At 35.8% G+C, this 14,776-nt stretch overlaps 1 protein-coding gene and 1 long non-coding RNA gene across 4 annotated transcripts; both read left to right on the top strand.

The window, feature by feature from the left end:
* The first annotated feature begins 286 nt into the window (after positions 1 to 286).
* Positions 287 to 1,119, top strand: LOC131740216 (uncharacterized). Its single transcript, XR_009330850.1, has 2 exons — positions 287 to 633; positions 997 to 1,119. It is a non-coding gene; the product is annotated as an uncharacterized LOC131740216 (long non-coding RNA).
* Positions 1,120 to 3,301: 2,182 nt separating this feature from the next.
* Positions 3,302 to 10,724, top strand: LOC117408716 (isochorismatase domain-containing protein 1). Of its 3 annotated transcripts, none has more exons than XR_009328446.1 (6): positions 3,302 to 3,643; positions 4,971 to 5,090; positions 6,503 to 6,706; positions 7,098 to 7,214; positions 8,781 to 9,228; positions 9,309 to 10,724. XR_009328446.1 is itself a non-coding variant. In XM_034013965.3 (5 exons), the coding sequence occupies exons 1-5, from the start codon at positions 3,374 to 3,376 to the stop codon at positions 8,925 to 8,927; spliced, it is 858 nt and encodes a 285-aa protein (XP_033869856.3). In that variant the 5' UTR covers positions 3,302 to 3,373; the 3' UTR covers positions 8,928 to 10,724. The 3 variants fall into 3 exon arrangements, 1 of the variants encoding a protein (XP_033869856.3); XR_009328447.1 differs by having other exon boundaries at positions 8,781 to 10,022; positions 10,479 to 10,724; XM_034013965.3 differs by having other exon boundaries at positions 8,781 to 10,724.
* Positions 10,725 to 14,776: the final 4,052 nt, after the last annotated feature.

Genomic DNA, 14,776 nt, shown 5'->3' with positions numbered 1-14,776 from the left:
GGAGGATTTGGTGCTTTAATTGAGGAGAAGGAAATTAAGGCAAGTATAACATTTAAAAATGGAATGTAGTTTTATTAGACACGATTCGATAGCTTTTTTAGATCACAATAATTTTACCTCATAAAACTGGAACTCATAATTTCATTGAGTAAATGTCCTTAATAAAAGTGTTAATACATACATACTTTTTTTTAAAAAGTACAATATATCATAACATGTAAACAATAACATATTAACTTTGTTTATTGGAGCTATGCACTGCTGGAAAAAAAAAAAAAAAAAAAAAAAAAAAAAGATTTTGATCTCCTCGACCAAGCAGGAATTGGAACATGACATAATCGGTGGAAAAATAAAACCAAACAGGATGCTTCTGTTATTGAATCCTGGCTATATGCCAAAATTGAAAGAGGCACTGAAAGCGAGGATGTCAGTTTCTGATTAAAAAGAGGCATGCACATTTTATTATGTTCTTGATGTTGATGGTAGATAATGTTGGCGGTGCTAACATTGAATGTTTTTTTTTTTTTTTTTGTGCTACAGACAATTGCTCTTTATGATAATATCAAGAGTGCCTTGAAGATGGAGATGAATCCTCAGAATACTAAGTTACTCCTAGATCTGTTAGATCCTGAGGTAAACATCTAAATATGTCCCAATGTTTATTATGAGCTCATGTTATTTATAATAGATTAAGGGAACATATATTAGAATAAAGCTATAGAAATATCACAAATAGTATATGACTATGCATTGTACATTGGCTTTTGCTAAATGTGGCATTTTGAATACTACTAGGATTATAAATCTCTATAATGTAATTTAAGGATCCTTGTTTTTATTAAAATAAATTGAAAAACTAACAATTTAATTTCTTCAATAAAAAAAAAACCATGTTATTGTTAATGATCTGTGAAAACTATTTGCATGATAAACTGGAATTATTTACATATAATATACTTAATTTACTAAATAGTGATTTTTTGTTGTTTTTTTTAGATCATAATTATAATTTTAGAAACCCATGAAGGATTTTGCAGATTTCAGTCAGCATTAGCATCGGCAGGTCCAATATGAAAGATCTTAAATATACTGTGATTGAAATAAAAACATTGCAAAACATTAGATTGATTTAATATCATTAATTGGTGCGGTACCATTCTATCCCCTAGCCTGCAATTTCATGGACCTTATTTACGATTGAAGGTAAGTATGTGGTTAATAAATGAAAATGACATCACCGTCTCATCCATTACAGTAATATCAGTGCCATGCACAATAATTTATCTCAGACAATACTGCACTCCAAAGGTGGTGAAATTAGGCAGCTGAACTACAAGGCTGAAGCTGCTTCACTGGTATATGGTAAACCGATATATAATTGTATTTCTGTGTATAGTTGAGTTTTAGGGTTTATGTTAATTTAATTGTATTTAATTTAATACAAATTTGGCCTTAAATTGTGTTGAGCTGTGTTGTCTTTATTGGGAGGTGACAGGGCTCTCACAGTACATTATAAGTGACATGCTACAATTAACATATACTGTCACATAACTGAACAATGCATAAGCAAGTTATAAAAGACAGAATAGCAAGCATTAAAGCAAATGAAATAAATGTGGTTTGTTTTATATGGCTGGGACTCTGGTTAATCCTGCAGGACAGCACCACTGTGCAACCACAATATTTATTTTTTATTTTATTTCTTAGCAGACCCCCTTATCCAGGGCGACTTACAAATGTTACAAGATATCACATTATTTTTACATACAATTACCCATTTATACAGTTGGGTTTTTACTGGAGCAATCTAGGTAAAGTACCTTGCTCAAGGGTACAGCAGCAGTGTCCTCCACCTGGGATTGATCCCACAACCCTCCAGTCAAGAGTCCAAAGCCCTAACCACTACACCACACTGCTGCCCACACTGATGAGTATTGACCATTCATTTTACATTTTCCAGTAATTCGTAACATGTTTGTGTTTTTTTTTTAAATCACAGATTTGATGTAAATTACTTGAGTGAGAGGTTTGTGTATTGATTTAAAAACAATCTCACTGAAGAGCAGACTAATGACAACATCATCATCTCGTGTTTCATCAACGTCACTTGGAAACGTTTCTGAATGAGGTGCTGCTTGCAGCTTGCAAGACTATACCCCCGATACTGGCCAGATGACCTTGACGTTCTGTACGGTGAAAGTGAGGTGATCTCACTATGCAGGAAATTTGCCAGAAAAACAGATTGTTGGAAGATTCAGAGAGTACAAGGTACAATAGAGGAAAGAAAGTCCCAGCAGACATGGTAGGGCTCATCAAAACACTAGAGACTAGCAGTTTCCACAGCTGAGTGTGAGAGAGGCTTCAGCTCAATGAATAACATTCTCACACCAATTAGGAACTCTCTTGGTATCCCAAGAGCCAGCCATTGAGTTCTGTCAGAGCTTGGTTGTTACAGTGAAAAAGGAGTTCAGAACACAAAGCTTACGAGGAGAGGGAGCATGAGGAACTTGACACCAAGGGTCTATGGTCTCTCCTTTAATGCGACAGACAGGACAATTTGAACTGACTGGCAAGTGTACAGTTCTATAACACACACTGCCTGGCACTTTGTTACATTTGTTTTAATTATTAATTTGTATGTTTTAAATGTTAAAAAGAGCAACTTGGGATTCAGTTCACGCCTTCAAACGAGACTGCAAACTGAAAATTGTATTTTAGACTGCCTCGTTTAACTAGTGAACAATGTTAAGCATTTTGATCAGTATTTGTATAAAGAAAACTATGTTTCTTTCTATATTTTTTCTATATTAACGTAGAAATTTAAAACAAAATTATTTTATTTTTTTCTTGACATATTTACTGCGTTGCCTTTAAACTTGTCATTGCTTTGTATCAGAGTAACGTTATAAAGAAGTGCCTTTGAATCTTCTCTATAAGCACTTCACAAATCTTAAATCGGGGTGTCTCCACCCCTAGCATTTTCACGTCACACGGCAATAAACATCCACCCTAGGGTTACCCCAGTGATTTTTTTTGCAATTCCACAACTGACTATTTGTTTTGTTTTATACATCACAACTGTCAAATATGTTTAAATGGCAGTAAGGTGTTTTTTTTTAAAGCTTTGGATTGTGCGTTTCTAGAAATGGATAATCGATTCCCTAATGTAACAATACCGCAATGTTTATCTAAACTGTGAATTACAAAATTAATTAAACGTTGTGTTCAAAAAGTTAGAAAATATTTCCCCCCGCGTTTCTCCACATGCACCCCCGCCAGCACCGCCCCCTAATCTTGCAACGCTGCTGCTAGGAACGACCTGTCTTCAGCTCACTCCACCTTTTTTTCTTTTTGTAACACTAGACAGAACATCATGGCGGAACTACAACAGCACAGCAACAACAATCACTTCCCGATCTTATTTTCCTTTTCCGTCTTCTCTCGGCCCTCATCATTGCCTGTCGGTTCGGGTTACGAGGTTCTGATCCAGAAGTTTTTGTCCCTGTATGGTGATCAAATCGACATTCACCGGAAGTTTGTTATTCAGCTTTTTTCAGAAGAATGGGGGCAGTACATTGATTTACCCAAAAGCTTTGCAGTGGCTGAAAAATGCAAACTACGACTGGTCCCTCTGCAAATGACAGTAAGTTTTACTTAACAATGTAAATTAACAATGAAACAGATATCATATTTGCTAGGATAACTAAGAACATTGGTTTACACGTACTGTAGCACATCTACAGGCTTTTAATATTACACTTAATGGCAATTGTTTTACCCGATGTAACAGGTGTTACATATATTTTGTTATTTATGAAAGAATAGGTAACAGTAAAATGTTTTATTATATAGCTCTACGTAAAGTACAGCCTGTGTCGCTGTACATTCTGACGGTGCCAGTTGACTCGAGACCTTCCCTGTGCAGTGTTGAATGGGATTAATGATGGGTACCTGTTGAAATCAGTACGAAAATGATACAAGAATACAATAGGTGGATCTTTTTTCACAACTTGCCGTATATTTTCAGGGGATGTGTAATCTTGGCAGGCTACATTCATTCTATACTTAATTTATTGTAAGACATCTATTGAGAATTGTTTTTCTTTTCATAGAGACAGTACCGACTGCTATAGAATGGCATGGAGACATCCTACTGTACCTCTTTTAATTATAGTGTATTCATATTTGATTGAGGATGCTGGCCCTTGATTTGGCTATGATTGTGCCTTTTGATTTTTCTTTATAAGTATTATATGTGCAAATGTATTTGATTATTGATTGAGTCGGATATGATCATGTTTAATTAGTTACATTTGACAGTTGGTTCAGGATGAACTGCTTTAAAGGATTATGTGATTGTGCTGTTCATGCATTTCCCACAACCCCTGTAATCCACACAACATTATTTCATTACCCACTTTCTGTGGTCATGCAGGCTATAGTCATACAAACCAAATGAGAAAACCTTGTTTCATGCTCTATTGAAAAAAAGCATACTGGCTGCAATTTAATAATTGAGCATATTGCAGTATATTGGTCCATCTACAGCAGATTTATTCCAGGTTTAGCAAGATACCTGGAATGATTTTATCTGGCTCAATTTAGTTTAATTCTATTTCTAAAATGCATTTTATTTAACGTACATATAATCAAAGGAAAAGCAAGATAATCATTTTCATAAAAGGGTCACATTTACAATGTGAATGTGTTCCTGAGTGACACATTGTGAGCAAAGTGAATACCTGCCTACTATCTGCAAACAAAGCCCATATATTGCTAAACTGGGTTTAAAAACAGGTGTGTTTAATGATTTGGGTGTATGTGACATTTTAAATTGGTTTGTATTTATTTAATAATTGTTATAACACTGCTATCTAAATTCAGGATGTATGTTTGCATTGTATGTTAGGATCAATCAAATGCTACCCTAAAGAATAATGCAATGCTTTGTTTTCTTTAACTGTCTGCAGATGACTACACTTGGGAATCTCACGCCAGCAACCACTGTATTTTTTTGCTGTGATATGCAGGAAAGATTCAGACCAGCTATCAAATACTTTGGGGATATTATAAGTGTCGGGCAACGACTGGTAAGCGTTTTGCTTGTTCTGAACATCAAAGGCCAGACAATCCTTTTCACTTATTGTGTTGATCCCTGCCAAGCAGCTTTGCTGTCATTGTTTGCAGCATAAACAGGGTTAGAAACTCCCGCTTGCCCAAGGCGAATTCAATCTGATGAGGACTAGTGGATGTCTGTGTCTCGGTAGTCCTCTGGGCGAGTACTTAAAACAAATGTACACATATACTCTCACGTTCAGTCTTGCTTTAAAAAAATGCATGAAAGTCAATTTTCTAACGGGGTGTAGCAGTGCTGAATAAGCATGCAGAAATAATGCTCTCTGAATGTATAACTGTGTTTATTTTTTAGCAAAATATAATCTAAGCTTATTTTTAGGGACCCCCAACTGTTGTTGTTGATTCCAACTTAATCACTTCACATAAGGACTAGTAAGTTTACATCAGAACTAGCAAGTTTCAAAAGGTACTAGTCCTATGGACTAGTAGCACAATATTGATAGTTTCTAACCCTGCATAAACCAGAAGCCCCACAGTTCTACAGCTTGCCTGATTAACATATACCTTTATTTTCTGTGAACTCTGTTTTTCCTCTTATTACTACTGTTTTCACACTTGAGCACAGTGAATCCAGCGGTTGAATCTGGTAGTAATATCTGGGAGAAGTTAATGTGGCTGTTATGTTCACACGAGACACTAGTCCCAGGTTTGATGCAGTTTAGTTTTTCTTCAGTGTAGACACACTAAATCTGGAGTTGAGTGCAGTGCTTTGATCTGCACGTGAAAGCACATCTTTACATGCATGACATATGTGCAATAAAAAAAAAAGGATGTGCCATTATTTTTTAATGTGGCGTAGTTTGTTTACTCACGCTAATGTAGGGTGAAATTCTGCTGGTAGTAATGAATGCAGACTGGAAACTGCCCTGGAGGTGAAGTAGTTAGTCCAGTCCAGTCGTCAGTCGCACTCAAAGACGCATTAAGGTGAGTGTGAAAAAAAAAAAAAAAAAGTTTGCAAGTTTTGCTTCCATGCGCCCTCAACAGCGCTGTGAAGTGCCAGTGTGAAAACGGTATTATTCAGGTCATCAACTCATTACCAATTTGCTTGCTTGTGCAGCAGTTGCTACACAGTTATATGTTTTATAATTCCTGGCCCCACTGTGCTGAAAACTACTGTACATGATAGCATTAAACATGCAGCAGATGAAAAACCTGTTTGTTTGATTGTTTATGCTGGAAAAGACATTTTCCTCCAGCCTGCGTTCCTGCCAGACCTGAATAAAAGTAAACAGATTGACTTGGTCCTTTGACTCCAACATCTGCTGTGCCATATGAAAATATGAAACATATACAATTATGAAAACTGAATACTGTTTTGCCATTCTGAATACTGTTTCTAGGTTTTTTTTTTGTTTGTTTTTTACAGCTTCAAGGGGCTCGCATATTGGGAATTCCAGTTATTGTTTCTGAACAGTATCCTAAAGGATTGGGGAGCACAGTTCAAGAACTAGACCTAACAGGGGTGAAGCTTGTGATCCCCAAGACCAAATTTTCTATGGTTTTGCCTGAAGTTGAAGCAGCACTTGCAGAAATTCCAGGAGTCCGCAGTGTTGTCTTGTTTGGGGTTGAAGTATGTTGCTTTCTGTGCAATTTTATTCATATATATATATATATATATGCAACAGTAAGTGGAATAAAAAAAGCATAACAAAAAAGAAACTTAGTACTTGCTTAAATAAAAGCAACAGAAAAAAGTAATTGTATTTTTAATTACAGTATATACACGAGTGTTTAGCTGGGCAAACTACACTAACTGTTATTTCAACAGGATTAAAATGACGTCATTTTAACTTTTAAAGTGAACAGTATAAAATGCTCATTAATGCCAATGGAGTGTACAAATATACATATGCAAATAAAACAAAATACACATTTTCAGTTTAAAATGATAACAATTTAAATATTATTTAGGTGTTTAATGTTGGAAAATAAAAAAATAGATAGATTTTTCTTTTTCCCAGACCCATGTATGTATCCAGCAAACAGCACTGGATTTGATTGGAAGGGGGTTGGAAGTTCACATAGTAGCCGATTCAACCTCTTCCAGAAGCATGATGGACAGAGTGTTTGCATTGGAGGTAATTTCAACAGTTTAATATGCCATATCATGACGTCAGATACACTGTTCAATGTGCCTTTATGTGCCCTTACCTAACTGCTATTTTAAACCCTAGACCATGGACCAGGTGCTGCGAGAGTTGTCTTTCTTGGCAAAATGTCTGATTTGATAGCATACGAGCCCACCTCAAAGAGGCACTAAATATTCAGTGCCATGGTGTATAAGCAGGGATTCTGATTTTCGGTTTTAACTGATAAAAAAATGATTAAACACCCCCGATACAAAAAAAATGAAATCGGTGGATATCCAATATACACTGGAAAAACACTGGAAATGTTTACTTAATTCTGGTTGACTTGACATCGTTCCCTGTGAAAAGAATAATTAAAATAACCTACAAAACAAAATTAAAAAATCTTTCCCAGTGCAGTTGTGCAATGTCCCTCCTTCCTGACTTGAATCTCGCATTGATTCGTTCTGAATACTTTAAACCCACCCCAACTACTGAGTGGCAGCAAATGCCTACATATCTATTGGAGGATTGTAACAAGCTTGCACAATTTAAAACAAGATGACAATTAGAAACAGAGAATTGTTCCTGCTCGCAAGATTTAAAGCTATATCAAAGTTTGAGAGGGAGTATTTACACGCTCATGGAATTTAAAACAGAAATGAAAAAAAAAGCCTAAACACACAAAAAAAAAACTGAAAAATATGCCAGTGACCATAAGGATTTCATTGTGTAAGACAGCAAAGGAAAGAAGGTACTATTGAAGTGTGTAAGTACTGTCGAGTTACTATACATATTGTGACAGAAAAAAACGTCCAAGAATTTTGGAAAGCAACCGAAAACAATATTTTCATACAGTATATAAAAAGTGAAAGCCGGAAAAAAAAATTCATAAAACTCGAAAAGAAAAAAAAAAAAAAAAGCAGTTCAAAATAAAATGAATAAAAACAGAAAAACAAAAGTCCTATAAGGTTCCTCCTCTGGTCTACTACCAAGGAGGATATAATGTAGGTTTCTTAAGCGGTGAAGTTCACTGAGATGTCAGCGTCATAGAATACTTTATAGAGCAGATAGAAGTTCAAAATGATTAGTTATGGTTATGGGTAGACCTCAGAAAAATAGAGGCAATTGAAAATAGAGGCATTTTGGTTGTTGGGGGTGTAAATGATAGATAAACTGTAGTTTAAAATAGACATATTTAAAATTATGCTTCTGGGAAGAATGAACCAAAATAGGTTGAGTTTGTGAAAGACCTTGAAATGCTTTTGTTCACAAAGGAAATGACGTCAAAGCCAAGCTCTGTGTCTTATACTACAGGGTGTGGTAGCCAGCATAAATCCAGCCCTTTGATAAGCTCCAACAGGACCATAGGCCTAGGATGATTACATGATTTTTACTTGATGGAGGATCAATGTCAAAGCCTAGCTTCCTGTTAATTACAGTTATGGGGGTACCACTTTAACATACATCAATCAATCACGTTTTGATGAAATGATTTTGATTATACGAACGGATAATGCGTGCCGTACAAGGCATCCCTTTATTGAACCTTTGTCTTTCTCTTCTTTTCTATAGCGTCTAGCTCGCATTGGGATAATAGTGACCACGAGTGAATCTATACTTCTGCAGCTTGTGTCTGACAAAGACCACCCCAAATTCAAAGAGATTCAGAATATTATCAAGGCGAGTGCTCCTGAGTCAGGGCTGCTTTCCAAGGTCTAACAAGATCATCATGGGTGAGAAAAGGAAGCGGCTCCAGGTTCAGGGTATAGAGCATGTACATCTTTCTTGTGAAAGGTGTGCCAGTGTGTTTTGTGTAATCGCATCAGTGTTGTTAAATGGTAATACGCTTCAGAACTGTAGAGTTTCTCTGTGGTAAAAATGTAATGTTGTAGGAAAAGAGGTGCCTACAGTAACTGTTCACAGTCTACATTTATAGAGGTGCCACTGCCTACAGTAACTATTCACAGTCTACATTGATAGAGGTGCCTACAGTAACTATTCACAGTCTGCATTGATAGAGGTGCCTACTGTAACTGTTCACAGTCTACATTTATAGAGGTGCCACTGCCTACAGTAACTATTCAGTCTACATTGATAGAGGTACCTACAGTAACTATTCACAGTCTACATTGATAGAGGTGCCTACAGTAACTATTCACAGTCTGCATTGATAGAGGTGCCTACAGTAACTATTCACAGTCTACATTGATAGAGGTACCTACAGTAACTATTCACAGTCTACATTGATAGAGGTACCTACAGTAACTATTCACAGTCTACATTGATAGAGGTGCCTACAGTAATTATTCACAGTCTACATTGATAGAGGTACCTACAGTAACTATTCACAGTCTGCATTGATAGAGGTACCTACAGTAACTATTCACAGTCTGCAGGTGCCTACAGTAACTATTCACAGTCCACATTTATAGAGGTGCCACTGCCTACAGTAACTATTCAGTCTACATTGATAGAGGTACCTACAGTAACTATTCACAGTCTACATTGATAGAGGTGCCTACAGTAACTATTCACAGTCTGCATTGATAGAGGTGCCTACAGTAACTATTCACAGTCTACATTGATAGAGGTACCTACAGTAACTATTCACAGTCTACATTGATAGAGGTGCCTACAGTAACTATTCACAGTCTGCATTGATAGAGGTACCTACAGTAACTATTCACAGTCTGCAGGTGCCTACAGTAACTATTCACAGTCCACATTTATAGAGGTGCCACTGCCTACAGTAACTATTCAGTCTACATTGATAGAGGTACCTACAGTAACTATTCACAGTCTACATTGATAGAGGTGCCTACAGTAACTATTCACAGTCTACATTGATAGAGGTACCTACAGTAACTATTCACAGTCTACATTGATAGAGGTACCTACAGTAACTATTCACAGTCTACATTGGTAGAGGTACCTACAGTAACTATTCACAGTCTACATTGATAGAGGTGCCTACAGTAACTATTCACAGTCTACATTGATAGAGGTACCTACAGTAACTATTCACAGTCTACATTGGTAGAGGTACCTACAGTAACTATTCACAGTCTACATTGATAGAGGTGCCTACAGTAACTATTCACAGTCTACATTGATAGAGGTGCCTACAGTAACTATTCACAGTCTACATTGATAGAGGTACCTACAGTAACTATTCACAGTCTACATTGATAGAGGTGCCTACAGTAACTATTCACAGTCTACATTGATAGAGGTGCCTACAGTAACTATTCACAGTCTACATTGATAGAGGTGCCTACAGTAACTATTCACCATTGATTGTAAAACAACTCATTAAGGTACTTTTTGTGGAGCCTCTTGTGTTAATCTTGATATCTTTATTTCAACAGATGTACTCTAAATATGTTATAAATTCATGCCTATTTTATTTAAAATAATGAGTATTTTGTCTATCAAAATTAAGTTATGCCTATCTGTCAATCAAATGATCAGTGTATCTGTCCCTCTCTAACAGGACATAAATTGAGTTATCTCTAACATTTTCTCCTGTTTTTATTTATTTTAATGTAATATGTATTTAAAATAATGTAACAATGGCTTGGTTTCCATGCAGTTTTGAAACTCCAAATTCTCTCTCCATTGTCATGAGAATGTGACATAACAGCACAAATCATGCACATTATTATTATTATTATTATTATTATTATTATTATTATTATTATTATTATTATTATTATTATTATTATTATTTATTTCTTAGCAGACGCCCTTCTCCAGGGCGACTTACAATTGTAAGTCGCTATAGGAAGTGCACGGCTAAAAAGGGTGGGCAAATTGGCTAAAGACTTAAGGCAAAAAGTTTGAAAGCTGTGCATCATGTTCACGAGGCTTCATCAATGAAAATCCTGTTTGGGACATAACCTCACGTAACATTCTACTGTAACCAAGGAATTCTTTATTAACAACTGAGATCTGCTGAAAGTAGATGGCAAGTTGCTTTGACCAAGTTGAAAAAATAATGATATTAAATAATAATAATATTAAAATAATATTAATAATAAAAAAGCATACAGATGGTTTAGAGACCTCCTTCATTTTTTTAACATCACACCATTTATTCAATATTTTAAATTATTGCCAATTGCAGATGACTCCTAAAATAATGTTGTTCTTTTATAAGCAATGTTAAAAATGGTCTACTGGTATACTGGATCCCCAAAAACAAAAAATACCATATAACAACATCCTAGTGGTGAAAGCCTTTCACTCAACCTGTGAAATTCTGATTCAGATTATTATTATTATTATTATTATTATTATTATTATTATTGGAACACTGACATAACATTTAAACATACCCTCCCATTTTTTTATATGAGGTAATTTGAATACTACCAACATTTGCATGTAAACCAAGCCAATGTCAGAATATTGATGGAAAAATAAAATTTTTCATTTGTATAACACAGCTATGCTGTAACGTCTGTGTAGCTCATACGCTCCACATAGGGATGGATTTAATCGAACATCGACTGCAGTATTTTCTGACATATTCTCCAGAGCTGTGTAAATAATGAAATCTTATTTTCCATTTAGTTTCCCGCCTTGGTTAGCTTTGTGGCTGTTCTTTTTTATTTCTATAGAACAGATGTCTTTTCCGTGTTGGCCCTCAGATTTTAGTGCCCAGTGCCCCATTTAACAAGGGTAGCTCTGAAAATAGTTGATAAGGCAGTGAACACTACTGTAATAGTTTGTTCCAATGGAATATGTGACCCCTTTTCAGTTTGTAAAATCAAAGACTTGTCATTTATCAGGTGAACACATGTTATTGTGGCAATACATCCCTATCAGATTCCAAGCAGACATGGTTCACTATTTCAAGCATTTAGCTTATCTAAAGTAAATTCCTATAGTGTTCAATGAATATTTATCATGAAAGAGTGAGATGTGTTTGTTTGTTAGCCCAGCCTATTCAAATCGGGATGATTAATTAAAATCATTATTTCTATTATCCCCTTACAAATTGGTTACTTTTCTGCACTTAAACTATTTCTTTATCATGTATAAAAATACATGCTACCACCCCTATGCCTTTGTGTAGCCACAGCAGCTATGTGTTAGTGGATCTGTGTGCACTGGACCATCAGGCTGGGTTATGTGGACTCTCTTGTCTTCAGTACCTGGTTTTGTTTGGGAACAAAGTAACACAAGGTCTGCTGAGCTGTGGGCTCAGTTTACAAAGAGTGTCAGTCATCAGTTCATTTAGTAATTAACACAGAAATATTTGAACATGTTCTCTCGTTAACAAACACATTGAGTTGGCTTGCTGTACAGTATTTATTATTAGAACTTGTGCTGATGTGCAAACGGTGCAACACATTCCATTACTGGCAGCTTCAACATTTTAAGAGTACATTATAAGATGGAAAAAGATTACAAGGTTTTGGATAGTGAGGGAGAATCAGTGACCTTCCCCATCCAAAACGATACAATGCTGTACAATTACGAAGGGTGACTGGTACTGTCCCTCACAACAACGTGTTTGTTTCTTTAAAGGTTTTGTTGCCTTTCCAATTGCCAAGTATTTCAAAATAATGGAAAGTAAAGACACAAGCAACACCTACTGCTTAGCATGAATCTTCATATACTATACAAAGCAAACATCAGGTAACTGCAGACAGTGAGAGAGTGCACTCTACAGAGCTGTTTGCATAAGAGACCTGTAGTAATTGTGTACCCAATCGACATATAATATAAAGGGTTTATGGACGCTGTGAACAAGACAAAATACATATGCTATTTTTTCAAAAGTAAAAAGTAGAATATGTTTTTCTGTCCTCTATTTGTCTTCAGCATGCTTTCTCTATCATATTATGGGTGATAGCCTTTTGCTTTTATTTACCTTTGTTTTTCAACTCAATTTGAAATGTACAATTTGAATATCGCCTAACCACAGCAACTCACTAACCGATCAGGAGAACTGAAGATCAAAAGGCATTCCCCTGGAGCGACCCAGCCTGGAAAGTCTCTGGGCTCCTTGGGTTGTTGGGAGTAAAGGCCAATGCGGCATCCCCAGCCAAGATCAATATTTTGGCATGAAGAGGATTTCAACCATGCTTGCAGGACTCATCCTGCACTTCAAGTGGCATTGCTTTTACAAGCTGAGCCAATGGAGACTCCAATCCTTGTCTGATAGCCCTGTAAGAGAAAACTCCCAGTAAAGAACTGGTAGCATTCTATTAACATCTCAGAACATTATAAGGGTGACGTATTGTCAGTTTCATGTCTAGGAAGAGGTTAAAACAGCATAAGAATCCCCAGCAGGGGGCAGTAGTGTCTAGCAAGAAACTACTTTGACTGCTGCCTCTTCAAACCAAAACGACTGTTATGTTAGAATCAGATTGGCATTAGGTGCAGCTGCAGCATGACTGAGGTTAACTTGTTTTACAACTTTGCTGTTTTTAAGTACAAGTAAATTAAATGTGTCCTCTGTTTCAGTGTAGACGTGTAGCGATATTACATCATGTCTACTTATTATTTTTTTTTATATATATATAGTCATTCAATTGTAAGCATATAATAAGACTAATGTGTTACCTGGAGGTTTTTGAAAACCCTGAGTGTGCTGATGGAGTGGTTACAGGCACGGAATTCACTAGAAAAGACCCTCCTGGCAATCGGCTCACCCCCAACGGAGTCCTGGAGCTGTAGCTGTGAAGCGAGGTTCTGAATTACACTGTATTGGATCAAACACGAGAGGTACTATGATAATGCGATTGTAGTAACAAAATAATGTCATGAGCCTTGTTGTGTTTTGTACTTCCATTACTACATAGGTCTTAAATATGCGGTTTTGAAAGAAGTTATACCAAACATGTTTCAATTTAAAATATGATACTTGGTACTACACTGAATTCAAGAAATTTCTCAGTTTCCATGTCTATCTCTCAGGAAATTACCAAGTGTAAAACTATCTGAAACCATGGTTTCAAAACTAAACATCTGAAAACCAATGGAAGTGCACAACAGGTAAGATTTAAGGAATTATTTGGGAAATTTCAACGACTTCAACCACTTTTTCACAATGAAAGGTTACATTTTCCATTCCTGTCCTTTTTCCTGGTTTAGAGTACACTCCTATAGTCTTTACTAGTGGTCTCTGCACTCATTTTGAAGGACGTACTCATAATGGTTTGTCGTTCACTTGGAGCTTTTAGATTGGAAAATGTTATTTAGTTCATGTGTATTTTACATATGTACTATGTGACGAATTTTGTTATTTTGTATTTCCACATATTGAATTACATACCGCTTTCTGGCTTTCCATATACTTAACGAAAAACTGACAAAAATGGACAAATGTGACATTTCGAAATATAACATGAAATACCGTACTACTATTACTTTTGCGGTATCATTTTGTAGTTTCTTTGATTACATGATATTAAACCAAAAAATATCTAAATTATGTTCATATATATATATAGTTTTTAAATTATGTCTCAATCCTAAAATTCTAAGTGATGCAAAACTTTTGGCAATAGCTGTAGTGTTTTGCCATGCTTTCACTATATTTGACTACTGTGTTT

The sequence above is a fragment of the Acipenser ruthenus genome, chromosome 1, assembly GCF_902713425.1.
Source record: "Acipenser ruthenus chromosome 1, fAciRut3.2 maternal haplotype, whole genome shotgun sequence".
NCBI lineage: Eukaryota > Metazoa > Chordata > Actinopteri > Acipenseriformes > Acipenseridae > Acipenser > Acipenser ruthenus.
Note: the sequence above shows the minus strand (reverse complement) of the source record. Positions and strands in the feature narration are given on the sequence as shown.

Excerpts from the sequence above, each read along its gene's own strand:
- LOC117408716 (XM_034013965.3), top strand. The coding sequence starts at position 3,374 with ATGGCGGAACTACAACAGCACAGCAACAACAATCACTTCCCGATCTTA. Across the intron at positions 3,644-4,970 it reads TGGTCCCTCTGCAAATGACA|ATGACTACACTTGGGAATCT; the intron begins GTAAGTTTTACT and ends AACTGTCTGCAG. Across the intron at positions 7,215-8,780 it reads ACAGAGTGTTTGCATTGGAG|CGTCTAGCTCGCATTGGGAT; the intron begins GTAATTTCAACA and ends TCTTTTCTATAG.